The 17,372-nt window shown below is 38.8% G+C and overlaps 2 protein-coding genes across 7 annotated transcripts in view; one reads left to right on the forward strand and one right to left on the reverse strand.

The window, feature by feature from the left end:
- Positions 1 to 14,794, forward strand: part of LOC127945079 (PDZ domain-containing protein 4-like) — a 31,451-nt gene extending 16,657 nt beyond the window's left edge. The window contains exons 2-7 of the mRNA XM_052541640.1: positions 4,651 to 4,913; positions 5,740 to 5,830; positions 5,912 to 6,010; positions 7,482 to 7,544; positions 7,752 to 7,853; positions 10,304 to 14,794. Coding sequence (XP_052397600.1) covers positions 4,651 to 4,913; positions 5,740 to 5,830; positions 5,912 to 6,010; positions 7,482 to 7,544; positions 7,752 to 7,853; positions 10,304 to 12,172 — 2,487 coding nt within the window. The 3' untranslated portion in view covers positions 12,173 to 14,794. The remainder of the gene's footprint in view (positions 1 to 4,650; positions 4,914 to 5,739; positions 5,831 to 5,911; positions 6,011 to 7,481; positions 7,545 to 7,751; positions 7,854 to 10,303) is intronic.
- A 178-nt stretch (positions 14,795 to 14,972) lies between these two features.
- LOC127945070 (ankyrin repeat and SAM domain-containing protein 1A) overlaps positions 14,973 to 17,372 on the reverse strand; it is a 96,305-nt gene continuing 93,905 nt past the window's right edge. For all 6 annotated transcript variants that reach the window (XM_052541624.1, XM_052541616.1, XM_052541620.1 and 3 more), the window contains one exon: positions 14,973 to 16,616. In XM_052541624.1, the coding sequence (XP_052397584.1) occupies positions 16,613 to 16,616 (4 nt within the window). In that variant the 3' untranslated portion in view covers positions 14,973 to 16,612. The remainder of the gene's footprint in view (positions 16,617 to 17,372) is intronic.

Consider the following 17,372-nt stretch of genomic DNA (forward strand, 5'->3'; position numbering starts at 1 on the left):
CGTACAAATTGTAACTTTAATTACCATTTGAATGTAATTCCTCAAATAAAAGCCGGGGCCTTTAATTACCTGAACTGCAGAAGGTAACAGGCCTTAGATGCATTTGATGCAGACCTTTATTTTAAATTAAGCATTCCAGTGGACAGAGATCATAACACTAGCACAGAATCAGTTCAGAATCAATCACCAAAAGAATCAGTTTGGTTCAGACGCTCTGTGTCGGTCTCCTTCACCCTGAATCACACATGCACAGTCATCAGCTCCTCGGTTCTCGAATCGGACGTCTCCGACAGAAACGGTTCTCGGTTCAGTGTACTGGTGATCTGAAAACCGATGCAACCAGTTCTTGACTCGAGAACGAGAAACGCTCCGGCAGTGTGTGTGTACGTTCGTTATGTGGATTTGCTGCACAAATTTTGCCCCGGCCTTTATTTAAGACCTGCCTTTATTTGTCCGTGTTGACCACGCCCCCGGCCACTATAAGAGACCAGGCGCTTATTTGACTACCGGTTTTTATTTGAGGAATCGTGGTAAATTCCAACTTATGATAAGAATTTGATCATTTATGGATAATACTGAATTAAAATTTTATTTTGAACTCTACAATAGCAGGCATATTATCATTGGACCAAATAAAATATTTTTCTGGAATTTATTTATATTTTTTTATTGAACTAAACCTGGCAAACCAACTAAAAAAAAAAAAAATAGCTGCTGCTGAGATGTCCAATGTCTGTTTTATGCATTAAACATGAATTAAACAAAGGATTTCTATTTTTTTTATTATTACTGATTTTAATAAGCACTTTTTTAAAAAGTAAGCTAAGGTCTTTTTCACAACTCATTGCAGTATTATTCCATTAGCTTAGTAAAATGCATGCTAAAGCTGTACTGAAATCAACTTTAATTCAATAAGTGCACAAAATGTTTGTTCCAAAAACAAATGCAGCTTGAAGTAACATCAGACAAAGGCTGAGAGACAATAAACTTGATTAAGACGCACCATGAAAAAGGTGTCTGGTGTGGTGTATATTTCAAAACTCTTCATAAAATAACAGCAGTAACAAAATAACAGTAGCATCTGTTCCCTTTATTAAAAACGCAGTTAGACTGCAGAACAACATTGGACAAGAAATGTAATTATGAATTCAATACATAATACATTATAATGCATTCTTAAATAAGATACAAATAAAGGACAGTTTAATTATATCCATAGGTTGTATTTAATAACCCCCGAGACCCCCTGTAGCACCAGTCTTGGTTAAAATGCCACTCATGTAGGAGATAGGAGCTAAGACAGTCTCTGTGTATCTCCCTCATCATGCGCTCTTTCCCTTCCCCCTGTTTCGTCTCTCTCTGTCTGTCACCTTCTTTGAACTTTCCCCTTCCATCCCCCTTCTGTGCTGTACTCCAGCTACACATATATCTGTTCCTCTGCAATCATGTATCTGTCTCTGGACGTGTAACCCTGCAGCCACAGGAGCGGACGTGCGGCTGGAGATGTAGTCCGCATTACGCCCGTCTGAATTAGCGTCTGGGGACGCGGTTGTGCCTCCGTGCTGGAGATGAGGACATCTCCTATGTAATAAATCATCGCTTACTGTTCATTAAAGCATCCGTCCGAACTCCGCTCCAAGTGTGTGTGTGTGTTTATAGCTCTGACTAGCAAAGACGTGTTAAACTGTGTGCATGATTGCGTTTATGAAAGCCAGTGCCCCTGACGGTCGTATCCTTGAAAAGATATGAGAGTGGAGAAAAGTGGCCTTTACAGCAAGACTATTAAAAACTGAGCGACGATGAATCCTCAAGCCCTGTGTGGCAAAATTGGACACAACAGAGCAGCAGTAATATTGTGTTGAAATGGATTTTGCAGGGACATCCTGGTGTGTATAGAAACTTCCAGATGGCAGACAAGGTCCCACATAGAGTCTGAATCAATACAACACTACATTAAGAACAGACAGTACAGAAGACTGCTGAGAAAAACTTGTGAGTGGAACATTTATCAATAAAATAATTAATACATTCTAACAATTTTTTGAGCAATGACAAGAAACAAAAACTGTGAACAATACCAGTATACAATTGGATTGAATCAGCTTGAAAAGCCTTAATGTAAATAGTTCAGGTGACCCAACTGAGCTCAATTCGTATTAAATTTCAGTCTTATTTAAGGGGTTTGTGTACACTTACATTTAGCAGACGCTTTTTGTGTGTGTGTGCATGTGTGTGTGTGTTCATGTGTGTGTGTCTGTAATGGTAGGCTTGGGGTTTTTTTGGTTATGTAAATCCTGCAAGGCACAAAAACAGACAACTTCTTGTGTGAAAATAACCAATTTGTTTTGGTTTGGTTTGTTTGAACTCAGAGGGAGTGTCAGCCACATTAAAAAAGTTAACAGCTTAAGGCCCCATCCACACGGAGACGGAGCTTACCCCAATCAGATCTTTTTTTTCCTCGTCTCAAGAAATATCCGCGTCCACACGAAACCGCATAATGATGTAGTATACATGCCAGACCAGTATGTGGCGCTGTAATTCAGCCACAGAGATACACTAAAAACAGAGAGGAAGACTCGGACTATGCTCATAAACTTGAGCGTGGTGCACAAACGAAAATGGAACAATTCATTTATTAATCTGTGTTAATGTTAGTTAATAAAAAGACAATCGTTCAGTGTTTGTTCATGTTTTTGTTGCTGTTACGTGACGTAGAGGTGTCTGACTAGGGGGAGACGTGGGCTGATGACGTCATCGTTTCAGAAAGTATACGGATTAGCTGTCCAGATGAAAACGCAAAGACGGCGTTTTCAAATGTATCCACTTTGGGACCCAGTTTCAAAAAATAGCGGTTTCACCTGATGAAAACGCCGGATGCGTGTGGACGAAACGCCTATCCGATAAAAAAGTTGTGCGTATTCACAGAAACGCGTCTCCGTGTGGACGGGGCCTAAGTCGTTCGTGGATTAATGCGTATTAGAGACGTGAACTGTTTAAAACGATTCAGTTTAATTTGGTGAACTGGTTCAAAAAGACCAGGTTTCATCGAATGATTCGTTCGTGAACCAGATATCACTAAACTGCTTTGTGTTGAACTCTCTCAAACAGACACGGAAAAGAAGACAATGCTGAATAAAGTCGTAGTTTTTGGACCAAAATTTATTTTCGATGCTTCAAAAAATTCTACCTGACCCTCTGATGTCACATGGACTACTTTGATGATGTTTTTCTTACCTTTCTGAACATGGACAGTATACCGTACACACAGCTTCAATGGAGGGACTGAGAGCGCTCGGACTAAATCTAAAATATCTTAAACTGTGTTCTGAAGATGAACAGAGGTTTCACGGGTGTGGAACGACATGACGGTGAGTTATTAATGACATAATTTTCATTTTTGGGTGAACTAACCCTTTAATCACTTAAACTGGTCCACCAATGTGATTGCGCGTGTGCTCCGTTAACAATTACCAGACTTTAAATCAGAGTTGCTGGAGGAGAACAGCGAGGAGAAGTGTCTTTGCTCTGGGTTTTCTGGCTGTTGTAGCAGCTTGGTGTTCTTTGATGAAGCCGCCCACTCGGTCCTGAGCCAGAAACTCACACTGTTTCCTTCCGAATCCTGCTGAATATTATCACACTAATCCCTAATTACCAATCGCTCTCGCTGCGTCCCATCCATACCTCCACACAAACACACAGGGGGGCACTTTCACACAAACGTTAGGGCTTCATAAGCCTCTGGGAAAGGTCAGAGAGCCACAGAGGTCAGAGGTCAAAGATGACCTGCGATAGGCTCTCTGTAATCACTTCAAAATCTTTGCACATTACTGGTTTTCATTGCATGAACAGTTCAAACATTCTTCAAAATATCTTCTTTTGCCTCAGAAGAATGAGCGCCTCTGGGCTTTGGAACATGAGAATGAGTAAATGATACAAGAATTTTCACTTTTGGGCGAACTGTCCTTTTAACAAACCACATCTGGTACATGGGTGTGTTTATCAAACTAGTTTTGTTATGTACATCGATAAGCGTCCAACAGCTGTCCACTGTTAGTCAAATAAATGTCTCTCATACTAACAAACATTCAGTCTATGCATTTTTATGTCAAAATCATTCCCTCACATTGTCAAGGCTTCTTTCCTCAATGATCTATTTAAGCATTAATGTAAGATATCATTTCCACTTTCCTTTTCATATTTTCATGTATTATGTTCACATATATATTTTTCTATATTCATTGTAACATAATTTATTTCTGTTATTGTAAAGCTGAATTATGACTTAAATCTATAAAAAATATATAAAAATAACACTGGTCACAGCCACAATTTATTCATTAGAATTCATTAATACATTTTTCAGATTCTCTCTTTGACGTATACAGGCTCTTTTTGTCTTCTGTATGTGCATTACCTATACAAATCATCTTATCATGATTCTGAACTTGTTGCTAATGCATAAATGTGGGCAGTAATTTGATAACCATGTTTTTTCAGCTTATTTATTTATTATTTTTGGACTTGAGTTATGTAAAAGTGTGTTTTCAAGTGCTTTCATTTTAAAATATTGAAGAAAAATGGATAGCATGACCTGTTTAACTCGTCTAACATTTGAAGATTCGCTGCGGTGATGTGTGTGTGTTTGTCCAGGTGAACGGAGACCTGACTGGACTCTCTCCGGAGCAGAGCCTGCATGCGCTGCGCTGCCGGAGGAGCGTGAGGTGGGGTCCGAGGAGGAAAGCAGCCGGACCTGGAGCTGCTGGAGGGACGGCGGTAATGACTGAGTGTGTGGACAGCGGGACGCAGACAGATATCAGCTTCCAGCACATGGTGACATTAGGCAGACCCGTCCATCACAACAGTCCATCCCCTCCGCTGCCGCCCATCCCAGAGCCATACCTCTTCAGCCAGCTGTGAGTACAGCTTTGAGAACAGACGTCACTATTAGGGAACAGTACTAGCAAAATCACTGCTATTATGATCTATGCATGTTACACGTAATAAAAATAACTACTGTTCCAAAGTTTAGTGGGTCAGTAAGATTATAACTTTTTTTTAAAGAATCATAAAATGCTCATCAAGCATTTGTTTGCTCAAAAATACAATAAAAACAGTAAAATTGTGAAATATTATTTCAATTTTAAAATGTAATTTGCTGATTTGCTGCACAACAAACATTTATGATTATTATCAATGTTAAAAACAGTAGTGCTGGTTAATTTATTTGTGGAAACAGTCATGTTTTCAGGATTTATTTAAAATAGATATCTTTTACAACATTATAAATATCTTTACTGTCATTTTTGATCAATTTAATGCATCTTTGCTAAAACAAAAAAATAAAACAAAAAAAAAAACCTCCAAACTTTTACAGAAAATACTTATTTAACATCGGATACATTTTAGTTAGGGTTGTTCTTACACTGTAAAGAACATTTCTTGCACTTTTTTTTTTTTGTCAAGCGACCATATTTGAAATATTTGTACATATTTATGTGAGATGTGCATTGATTGTCATTATCGTTGTAATGCATTGCAAAAATAGATAATTAACTATCTGATTAATTAACTACTTTGGTATAATGTTGAAAATGCTACAATTAACAATTACATGCTTTGACTCCAATAACGTGTTTCACTTACAAACACTAATACTGCTTTTCTGTGACTTTTCATTTCTGTATGTCACTCTATTGGTTAATTCCATCTTTTGCTCTTTGATATGGTTTCTCTCCTCAGTCCTGCTGCAGACCATGTGTACTACGACCCAACGGACTACTTTGACATCAGTCAACATGAGGTGGACAGACAAGATGTCCTGGAGTATGAGGTCAGCACTGTTGAGGATACAGCTGCAGAAGCGTCTCATCTGTGTGTGTGTTTAATTCTCTCACTATCTGTTTTCCTTTAGGAGGTGGAACTGTATAAGTCCTCTCAGCAAGATAAACTGGGTTTAATGGTGTGTTACCGCACTGACGATGAAGAGGATCTGGGTATCTATGTGGGTGAGGTGAGGAATGGGGAATAATGGGAACCTGCTGACCGATGAATTATGAATGAAGTCTGAGAGAGGACTGTGAACCTACGCCCTGATGTTTAACTGTTAGATAAATCATCCATTTAAATAAAACGTCACATTAAATCCAAAACACTGTATCAAAACATTGCTGTTTGAGCGTCCTGACACAGCTGACTCTGTGGCTCGACTGTTATGGTTTTTGTAAATTATTCCTCACCTTTAACTCAACATGTTTATATGGCAGAAATCACCCACTTAAAGCAAATGGTGTATAGTAAAGAAATAATATAGGTTAAACATGCATAGGTACTGTTGATCAGATGCATTTTAAACTAATCCTGTTTTTGAAAAAGAATAAAAACTTTTTGCATGGCTATTTTATAGTTTCAGAAATTAAAATATATGTTAAAAATATAACCATTAAGTTCCCAGTGTGCATTCGTTTCAGTATACACAGTAACTAGTTACATGCAACAGATATAAACTTGCATTTGTGAGGAAGGATAAAATAGGTGAATGTTTTAGTTTTAAAAGTAGTCTATTTCATGCTGTAGCTGCAGGGTTAATACAATACGTCCCCTATGAGCTGCATATGTGATTATTATGTAGACCTATTGTCTAAATAAAACGTATGCTTTAAAAGTAGGGTGATCATAGTTTCATCCAGAGTCTGTCTGTTTGCTTCAAATGGTGTCTGATGACGTTATTCTATAAAAAATTATTTGCATTAATTCTAACATCCAAAAGTAAAACAATATATATTTTTTTCGATTATTATATGCCTTTTATCCAATTCTCTCAAAGAAAGAGTAAATATTGTTCCTATACAGATATGAGACACTGCAAAAATAAAAAACTTACCCTTAAAGGCAATAAAAGGATAATATTTGTCAGTTTTGTGTGTCCAGTTGCCATCATCTGAAGTCTTTGTGAGTGTTGGCGTCATCTTAAAGGCACAGTTCACCCACAAATTTTTAATTCTGTCTTTAATTACTCATGTTGCTCCAAACCCATAAGACCACATTTATTGTATTTTGTCTGCTTACTCTGAGGCGCAAGTCATTTATTATATATGAATATTATTATTTATTATTCTCCTTAGTGATATCTACTGCCAGATTTCCAGGAATTGGCGATTTTGTTCTCTTTGACTCCTTGGATACAAATGGCATGCTTTATTTGCGAAGGTTTTATGCGATATTCCAATTTTGCGAATAAGTTAAACTGGATGGAAACCCAGCTAGTGACATAAGTTACAGACATTCATAAGCCAATCCATCAGATTCATCCGTGTATTCTGCACACCATGAAGGCGATTCAACACGTGTTTACCAAAACAGCTCCAAAAGGTTGCGTAGTTTGAATTATTTGGTAACAAACAGCTTGCATTTAACTGGAATATTCCTTAAAGATGTATGAGAAGTCAATATTAATACTGTAATACTCTGTCTTGTCGTTGCAGGTGAACCCTAATAGCATTGCTGCTAAAGATGGCCGAATCCGTGAGGGAGACCGAATACTGCAGGTAATTAAACAACTCTGATAAACAACCATTCAAGTTGAGTTGAGTTTAAGGGAAGAGGCTTGAACAACATTGTTTTTAATAGTGAGCCAGTAGAATACCCCATCCAAACACCTTAAACTAAATAAAACCATTTTATGCTATCTTATTAAAAATGATAGGCTTCTTACAGCTACATACATGTATTTGTGTATGTGTATTTGTGTTCAGATAAATGGGATGGATGTGCAGAACAGAGAGGAAGCAGTGGCCATCCTGACCAGAGAGGACAGCACCAACATCTCTCTGCTACTGGCACGAGCAGATATTGAGGTGAGACTCACCTTGAAGTCATTGGAATAAACCATAATAAACACTGTAGGCCTATCTTTGCACAGTCAGATATGATCACTTAGTTCATTTCAGTTAATTGCTTTGGCAGTGTTTCCTACAGAATTGTCTTATTGCAGCAGGGGGAGTGTAACTGAAAGACATGCAGTCAATTTACTGTCTTTGAATTGTTTTGCGGCACCCAGCCTTTATCTCATTGCATTCAATTTGAAGCGTGAACACAAAATTGGAGGATATATGGTTTATTTGGCTGTGGGTTTAGTAGTGGCGCAGTGCCAGTGCTGGAAACAATGCACTTTGGTGAATGACAAAGTATTACTAAGGCTATTAACAGCCACAGATTTAATATTCAGATATTATATGAAGTGTATAATGGTCTGCTTAATCAAGCAGTAACAGACAAAGGTGTTTCAGTGTACAGGTGACCACATGGCTCTATTCTGTTCTCTGTTTACAATGAAACAGACAGGAGAGGTCAGAGTGACAGAAGCCCAGACGAGGAAATAAATGGATGGGAGAGAAAAAAAATAAAATGAAAGGACACACAGGGTCGATTCGACAGTCTTTTGTTCTGCTCAAGGTTACGCTTGAGAGAGAAACACACTTCGAACATCCCATAATACACCACTTCCAACAGCGAGTCACCATGTCCATTTAATTTCCTTTGACAGATTTCCATAGCAGCCCGAGACATCGGCTGTGTTCAGAATGGAATAATAAATACTGCTTGCTGAACACTGTGTATTACACTATATACTGCCAACTCTTTAAAAAGATTCAAGCAGCAGTAGATCACATGACCACATTACATTGCAGGTTAACTAAGTGGCATCCATTTATCATATTGGAAATGATTTTCCATTTTTTATCACAATTTTGTATTGCCATATTAATTACTGCAGATACGGTTTAATGCAACACAATGAAATTAAAGGTCAACTTGGGTGCATTGCATTGTTGGATATAGTATACCATGCAGTGTTCATGATTAAAAACAGCTAATTCTGACAAGGTAAAAACATTAAATCAGATGACAAAGCTACAACAGAGTAGAGAGAGAATTAAGATCAACAAACAAGTGTTTAAATCAACACACAGATGTTGATCAGTGTGACTCATCTTCATCGATTGGTCCCAAACCTCATTGTCTGTCAACATGCTTTAAAAACCAGATTTATCATCTTTAGCCCATGTGGAAGCCATAGCAACAGTCTGAATCCCATTGGTAAATATTTAAATAAAATATAATGCAAACCTCGGAGGAACGACCCGGTTCATGAATACAAATAAACCAAGTCAACATTTGAAGTCTGAGGCATGTTTATGAAGAACATTTAGCATGATGCATACAAGGGAAACAACGTAATCAAGATCTCGAAAAATACATCTTATTTGCATATAATAATCTTGATAAATTAAGTATAGAAAGATGCTGATCTGTCACCCACAAAGACAGATATTTATATTGATTAAAATGTACAGGTCTCAACAAGGTTATGTTGATGAAAATTGGTCTGAATAAGACCCATTTGGGTCCAGTTCTAAATAAAAAATAATTGTTAGTTGTATTCAATGTCTAGAATACTGTCAGATGTATTCATGAATTTGGCATAAAGTAAAAATCTAATTGTGAATAAAAATTAATAATAATAATAAAACATTTAGTGGAAAATGATTAAAACCAGAGAGGAGATTCTACAGTTTTTAGGATTTGGGGTCAGTAGTACAGGTGTGTGTGTGTTCTGTGTTTTCTGGACGCTCCAGATTGTGTGTGAGCCCTTGGGCCAGTATATTCCCAGCACAGATGGCTCATTTGAGAAACCTCTCATGTTTAAATGTCTCCTACAACAGATGAGAAAAGACCCTACAGTCATTTACAGTATCCAGACAAACACTGCCCTCTGCTGCTCAGGCAGGGACCTTTTAATGTGTTTGCTGTTTTAATGTGTCATACCATTGGCCTGCAGTGTTACGCTCCAACCAGCTCTAAATCACCTGCCTGTCTAGAAGTTTCTAGTAATCCTGAAGACATTGGTAGCTGGTTCAGGTGTGTTTAATCTGTACAGGGCAGTCGACCTCCAGGCATGGAATATGACACCTTGAACCTAGACTAGTAGATCCCAGCCATGTACAGAGAACAGATGGAACACGTTTTACATAATTTTACCTCTTTAAGGGTTTTTTTTTTCTCCTTAAGCTCAACGGCTCACTAGTAGAGACTCTAAGACTTAAAATGGGTGTGCGAGGTAAAGGAGTCATGCAAAATGTGCAGTTTTGGGGCTCCAGGACCGTAGCTGGGAACCACTGCTTTAGACCAATCAGAATGTTTATAGTCTAAACTCATTGCTCTGCACACAGTTCCTGGCATGATTTTAATATTTTCCTAATTTAGTTATTTTCTTTTCCTATTTTGTAACATTCATTTTTGGCAGAATGAGGCTGATGATCTGGATTTGGAGTTGGGTATGGACCTGGATCTAGAAGACTTGGAAAATGTCTCTAACTCACCCAGCCCTCATCACCGAAGGGAAACTAGCTCTTTGCTGAGCGACATCAGTGGGATCCGAGCTGCTCGGCCCAACTTGTGGCACACTGCGCTCAATAACAGCCAGGAACTGGACAGCGGGGTGGGTCGTACTGACGAAAGTACACGCTGTGAAGAGTCGTCAGAGCTGGCCGATGATGCCACCAGCGCATGCACGACCAATGCCACCAATACACCCGGCAGTTTGCGCAAGTTCCGCGCTGCTCAGCACGGATGGGAATACATCCACTACAGCAACGACTCGCTGCTGGGGCCAGATGGGGTGGGAGCGGTGGATCACGGGACTCCTGAATCACTAGGCTTGGTGACTAGCAGAGCACTGATGCCAGGGCTAACTGAAGAGGAATATGAACGTTACCGAGAGCTACTGGAGATCCGCTGCCTTTACGAGAAGAACGGAAATGCACTTTTCCTTTTGGATGGAAGGAACCATGGTGGAGGAGGAGGGGGTGATTTTGCAGGGGCAGGTGTTCCTATAGACACGAATTGTAACGAGAGCCTGATGCATCATGAGATTGCCCTTCTAGATGAGGAAATACGCCACCTGGAGTTTAAGTGGCGTAATGTTTTGCGGGCTCAAAAGATGCAACAGTTGCGCCAACGCTGCCTGAAGGTCTGGCCAGCGGATGAAGATGATGATGAAGAAAAAGGAGCAAAGGCAAGAGGTGCAGAGGCGATCCACCACGATCTGTCAGATATCAACGAGATCCCAGAAAGGGAACGCTCTGATAAGGAGAGTACAAGCGCTTATAATACCGGCGGGGAAAGTTGCAGAAGCACACCTTTGGCAAGTGAACGACACCCTTCACTGTCTGGGGCTGGAGATTCCAGTGCCTCTGCAACCATGCGACCTCGGACGCCCCATCACAGAACAAGCACAAGTAGGGATAAGAATCTAAACCTACCATCAGATGCCAAGAAAAAGAGTGAAGAAACAGCGGACAACAAAAACTCTACTCCAGCAAGGCTTCGGTCGTTATCCCGGAATGGCGGGAGTAGTAGAAAGGGCTTGGATGGAGCACGAAGGGGCTCCCATGCAAATGGGATCGTGAAAGGTGGAAGGAGTGCTGAAAACAGTCCATACTTGTCCCGTCGCCGCTGCAGTACCACGCTGCCTCAACGCTACCAGAGTTGCATGCAGTTGAGGGACGTGTCTATAAACGACAGTCCAGAATTAAGGGATGCCAATGAAAAGGTTCCTTCTCACTCCAATACCTTAACTTGTCTAAACAGAGAATCCACAGCTGCTCTTGCAACTTCTTTGATTATAACTTCTTCACTGCCTCCATCTTCACCTCAAATGGAGTGGAAGGTAAAGATCCGCAGCGATGGCTCACGTTATGTTGCTAAACGTCCGGTAAGAGACCGTTTGCTAAAGGCTCGTGCCATGAAGATTCGAGAAGAGCGCAGTGGGATGACCACGGACGATGATGCGGTCAGTGAAATGAAGATGGGACGCTATTGGAGCAAGGAGGAGCGTAAGCAGCAGCTGCTGAGAGCTCGCGAGCAACGGCGACGCCGTGAGTTCATGATGCAGAGCCGACTGGACTTCATGCGGGAGAAAGAGAAGGAACAAGACTCTGGACCTCAAGGACAGGCTTCTATACTTGAGCTGAGCCAGAAAAAGAGTATGAAGAAACGCAGCCGACGCATCCTGGACAACTGGATCACCATTCAGGAGCTGTTGGCACATGGGACCTGTTCTGTAGATGGGAAGAAAGTGTACAACCCTTTGCTATCAGTGACCACAGTTTAATAAATGGTGTGAAATGAGACCAAAAAGATATTTGAATTACAACGTTTACCAATTATTTGGGGTTCTCTGACAAAAATGCAGAGTAGTCAAGAAACAATGAATATAAATGTACAAGAAGACAAAGGCTAATTGCAAATGAATGTAAAATTTTCATAATTAACATGAACTCTGGGAGCAGCTCTCTGTTCCTATCCAGGTGCTGGTCAAAGTTTGATAATTCCACTAATTCCATTCAAAAAGTGAAACTTGTATATTATATTTATTCATTACACACAGACTGATTTATTTAAAAAGTTTATTTCTTTTAATTTTGATGATTATAACTGACAACTAAGGAAAATCCCAATGTCAGAAAATTTTAATATTACTTAAGACCAATACAAAGAAAGGATTTTTAGAAATCTTGACCAACTGAAAAGTATGAGCATGAAAAGTATGAGCATGTACAGCACTCAATACTTAGTTGTGGCTCCTTTTGCCTGAATTACTGCATCAATGCGGCGTGGCATGGAGTCGATCGGTCTGTGGCACTGCTCAGGTGTTATGAGCCCAGGTTGCTCTGATAGTGGCCTTCAGCTCTTCTGCATTGTTGGGTCTGGCTTATTGCATCTTCCTCTTCACAATACACAATAGATTTTCTATGGGGTTAAGGTCAGGCGAGTTTGCTGGCCAATTAAGAACAGGGATACCATGGTCCTTAAACCAGGTACTGGTAGCTTTGGGACTGTGTGCAGGTGCAAGGTCCTGTTGGAAAATGAAATCTCCATCTCCATAAAGTTGCTCAGCAGCAGAAAGCATGAAGTGCTCTAAAACTTCCTGGTATACTGCTGAGTTGACCTTTGACCTCAGAAAACACAGTGGACCAACACCAGCAGATGACATGGCACCCCAAACCATCACTGACTGTGGAAACTTTACACTGGACCTCAAGCAACGTGGACTGTGTGCCCTTTCCTCTCTTCCTCCAGACTCTGGGACCTTGATTTCTAAAGGAAATGCAAAATTTACTTTCATCAGAGAACATAACTTTGGACCACTCAGCAGCAGTCCAGTCCTTTTTGAAGCGAGATGCTTCTGACTCTGTTGTTCAAGAGTGGCTTGACACAAGGAGTGCGAAGCTGAAACCCATGTCTTGCATACGTCTGTGTGTAGTGGTTCTTGAAGCACTGACTCCAGCTGCAGTCCACTCTTTGTGAATCTCCCCCACATTTTTAAATGGGTTTTGTTTCACAATCCTCTCCAGTGTGTGGTTATCCCTATTGCTTGTACACTTCTTTCTACCACATCTTTTCCTTCCCTCTGCCTCTCTATTAATGTGCTTGGACACAGAGCTCGGTGAACAGCCAGCCTCTTTTGCAATGACCTTTTGTGCCTTGCCCTCCTTGTACAAGGTGTCAATGCTAGTCTTTCTCTTGATTGTGTAGCCTACAGAACTAGACTGAGAGACCATTTAATTAAAGGCCTTTGCAGAGGTTTTGAGTTAATTAACTGATCAGAGTGTGGCACCAGATGTCCTCAATATTGGACCTTTTCATAATATTCTAATTTTCTGATATTCATAATATTGGGATTTTCCTTCATTGTCAGTTATAATCATCAAACTTATAAGAAATAAACATTTGAAATATATGAGTCTGTGTGTAATGAATGAATAAACAAGTTTCACTTTTTTAATGGAATTAGTGAAATAAATCAACTTTTTGCTGATATTCTAATTATATGACCAGCACCTTTATATTGTTTTGATGCTTGAAATTTCAGTCACTCTCAGACTGTTACAATGCAGTGGTGGTCTTGAGCATTTACAAATGAGATATACACATTTTCTTTCATAAAAACTTAAATCTGAGAACATTTCATAAGAGAAAAGGTTCAAGGGCCTGTTGCTTAAACTAGGAGTGAGCTCTCTTTTTAAGACTACTTCTTGGTCAGAATAGGTTTTTATGTAGTGTTTATGCATTTATTTTTATTTTTTTGAGGATATTACAAAGTTAACCTGGTGATTGTGAATTGCTGCTGTTGTTTTGGCTCAATTATGTATGGTTTTCTTCACCTTTAAAGAATGAGCCATTACTTAACAGTTGAATTTTTGAGTTGATTTCACAATTTTAGAAGCATATTAAACCATTGAACAAAAGAACCAAAAAGCACATTGACAACAAAAGTACAAAAAGCAGGACATTTTCAGCACACAGATATAGGCACAAGGTAATGTCAATTGTTAAACACTGACATTGTCCAAAGACAATTACATGATTGTATATTTTTTGTGGTACCTTTGTCAACACTCAAGGAACAAATCAGATCATATCATCACTCTTAAAAAATATGTTGTTGCCAGTTTGCAAAATCACATTTCAAACTTATTCTTTGATATTGTAAAAAGTATGCATGTTGTTGTCTGGGAAATGTTTAAATTATATCGTGTGTACTGTCAAGTGAAGTTTTTGCCATCTTTTCTGTAATACTGCTCAACAGGACAATTATATATTGTGTCCAAATTATCTTTTAACATCTTGCAGGTCTAAAATGAAGGAATTTCTGCTCCTAAATGGTTTTGAATAAAACTTTTGCAATTTCATTGACTTTCACCAATTATTTGCACACAAAAAAAAAAAAAAAAAACTCTAAACACTTCAATAAAGAAACAAATCACCTAAAATGCAATCAAAACACTACACAATGGCAGTGTTTATGCTAAATAAAATGGTTTTGTAACTCAATACAAATTTACATTCATATGTAATATTCTTCTTTTGCCACAAAGGTTTTGGTAAGAAAAAAATGACAGGACACTGGATACCATCTCTTAATTTATTGGATGTACAATTATGAAAAATAATAATCATAAAAAAGACTGGAAGCCCAAGATTATTTACAATCGTTCTTTGATTCTGTGGCAAGGTCTCTCAGAGATTCCACTGTCACGGTCTCATGCTCACTTACATCATGATATGTTGAGCTTTAAAAAGACGTTCCTCTCTAGATATGACAAAAAAAACATGACCAAAAAGTTAAAGAAAAAAAATAAAAATACATACAATACATACATATACATATATAGAGAGAATTATCTATAAAAGCAGAATCATTCAAGTATCAAAAAACAGACCACCCAGGATTACTTTACAATTTTATATTGTTTACATTTTAATCATTTTACCAAGAATATGTCACCGTTGTATTCGCTAACGTGATTAGTTGTGCAAACACTGCGGCTGTTACAGGTGCTAGCATTAGCATCTGCTTCTATTTAGCACTATACCCATTTTTAACGTACCATGTTAAAAACGATGAAAAAAAAGAAGAGAAAAATCTAAATAAAAAGTACCAGACCTAAAATCCTTGTAAACTAGGGCTAAAATGCATACAGGAATATTTCCCATCTACAACTTATGTTTCTGCATTATTAGCTACACAAAACATAAGCGCAAGTTCGTCCATGACAGAGGATTATGCAAATTAAAAAAAAAATTCAAACTTTTCATCCGTTTCATTTTAATTTTTTTTAGACATACCCTGCTTTCTGCAACTTAATCACTAAAGCAAAGACACAAAACTACACATAAAAACAACTCGCTGTTGTTTGTAGTGTCACATTAACGCCATTGTTTTGCATTAGAAATCACAGTATACGTGTAAGAGTCACTACAAGTACCAGGATCTGGACTGTAGCATTCTCATTCCATCATAAACATATTAATTTAATAATAGTGTACCATAAGACGTCACAACATAATCAACAGTTTCTCTCCGTAACCTTCAAAGGCCAAACCTTTCCTATTGAAACTCATACCATAGTTCACAATTCTCATGTGTGAATGGTCTTGCCACTTGACTTAAAAATACTGACCCTAAGAATCAAAGAGCTCAACTTACAGATGGACTGATCTTAACTGGACATCAAAAGACAAGGCAGTACTCTCTAATCAGTGTTTGCCTGAACGGGAATCAGTGTTTCCAACTCAATGGGTTTATTTTCGAAGTTATCAGACAAAATAAAAGCATCTACACTTTGTGAGATGAAAGACCACAGACAAAACGAAAGCGTGTCGACGGTCGCTTCACAATGAAAACAAAACAATCTCAAAGAAATCAAAGTGAAGACTGAGCATACAGTGACTGCTGAGAGTTTCCAGTGTCAGAGAGCTTCTGAAATCTGATCAAAGCCAGATGTTTTTCAGAGGAAGAGGTTTTGTTAAGTGTTTGAGTGGACGGGACTCTTTTTGTTTGTTTTTGGCTCGTGTGTTTACGGTGAGAGCCTGATGATGGATGGGAGGATCTCACTGCAGGTGTGAGGAGACTTCTGACACTTAACATAGATCTATATAAACACACACACACACACACACACACACACACTACAAGTGATGTCTCATCCACAGTCATGCTGTCACTGGCATCCCAACTTTCCTTTCTGTCTGGCATCCGACACAGCGGTCAGCTACAGAGAGACACACACACATACACAGGGTTAAAAGAAATCAAACAAATAAAGTGTGGGATCTAATCAACATGCTGATGCCATTTACAACACAGATGTCAAAAGTTTCAAATGAATGTGGAGAGAAAAAAGCTGAAGCCGATCTTTTATTTCTCTTTGTCCTGAAATCTTCTCCCCTTTGGACCATAAAGACTCTGATGGTTGATGCAAATTTCTTGATACTCTCAGCTGCATGATCTGACTAGATCTACCCAACTGAATATTCAACAGTATTCTCACTGAATTGGATACAAACAACATTTCAGTTATACATATGTGCTTTAACTTAACACATTTAGACTGTGGTTCTGTTTGTTGTCAGTTAGCTTGTTATTTTTCATTAAGAATGAAATACACTGCATGAAATGTTGCCCAGATTTTTGCTTTGATTTAGCAAATTGACACTAGCTGCCAAAGGTTAGCGCTGACTTTCGTAAAGAAAATCCCGTATGATGGGTACACACTCCCATCTTCAGACGATATTTCATATGCATGTGTTAATGCCACTGTGCTTTGCTCAAATCAGGCTTTATTTTGTGAGAATGATCAGGAAAATAAATGATGTAGTTACATAATCTGCTACAAAAGGATGATGAACCTTTGTTTATTGGGCATTACAGATGACTAGCCTTTAGGGTCCAACGGAATAGGATTTGAGGAAAGGACAGCAACAGAAAAAGCAGATTGTTCAGAAATAATGAGAGAGAAAAAAATATA

The sequence above is a fragment of the Carassius gibelio genome, chromosome A23 (genome assembly GCF_023724105.1).
Source record: "Carassius gibelio isolate Cgi1373 ecotype wild population from Czech Republic chromosome A23, carGib1.2-hapl.c, whole genome shotgun sequence".
Classification (NCBI taxonomy): domain Eukaryota; kingdom Metazoa; phylum Chordata; class Actinopteri; order Cypriniformes; family Cyprinidae; genus Carassius; species Carassius gibelio.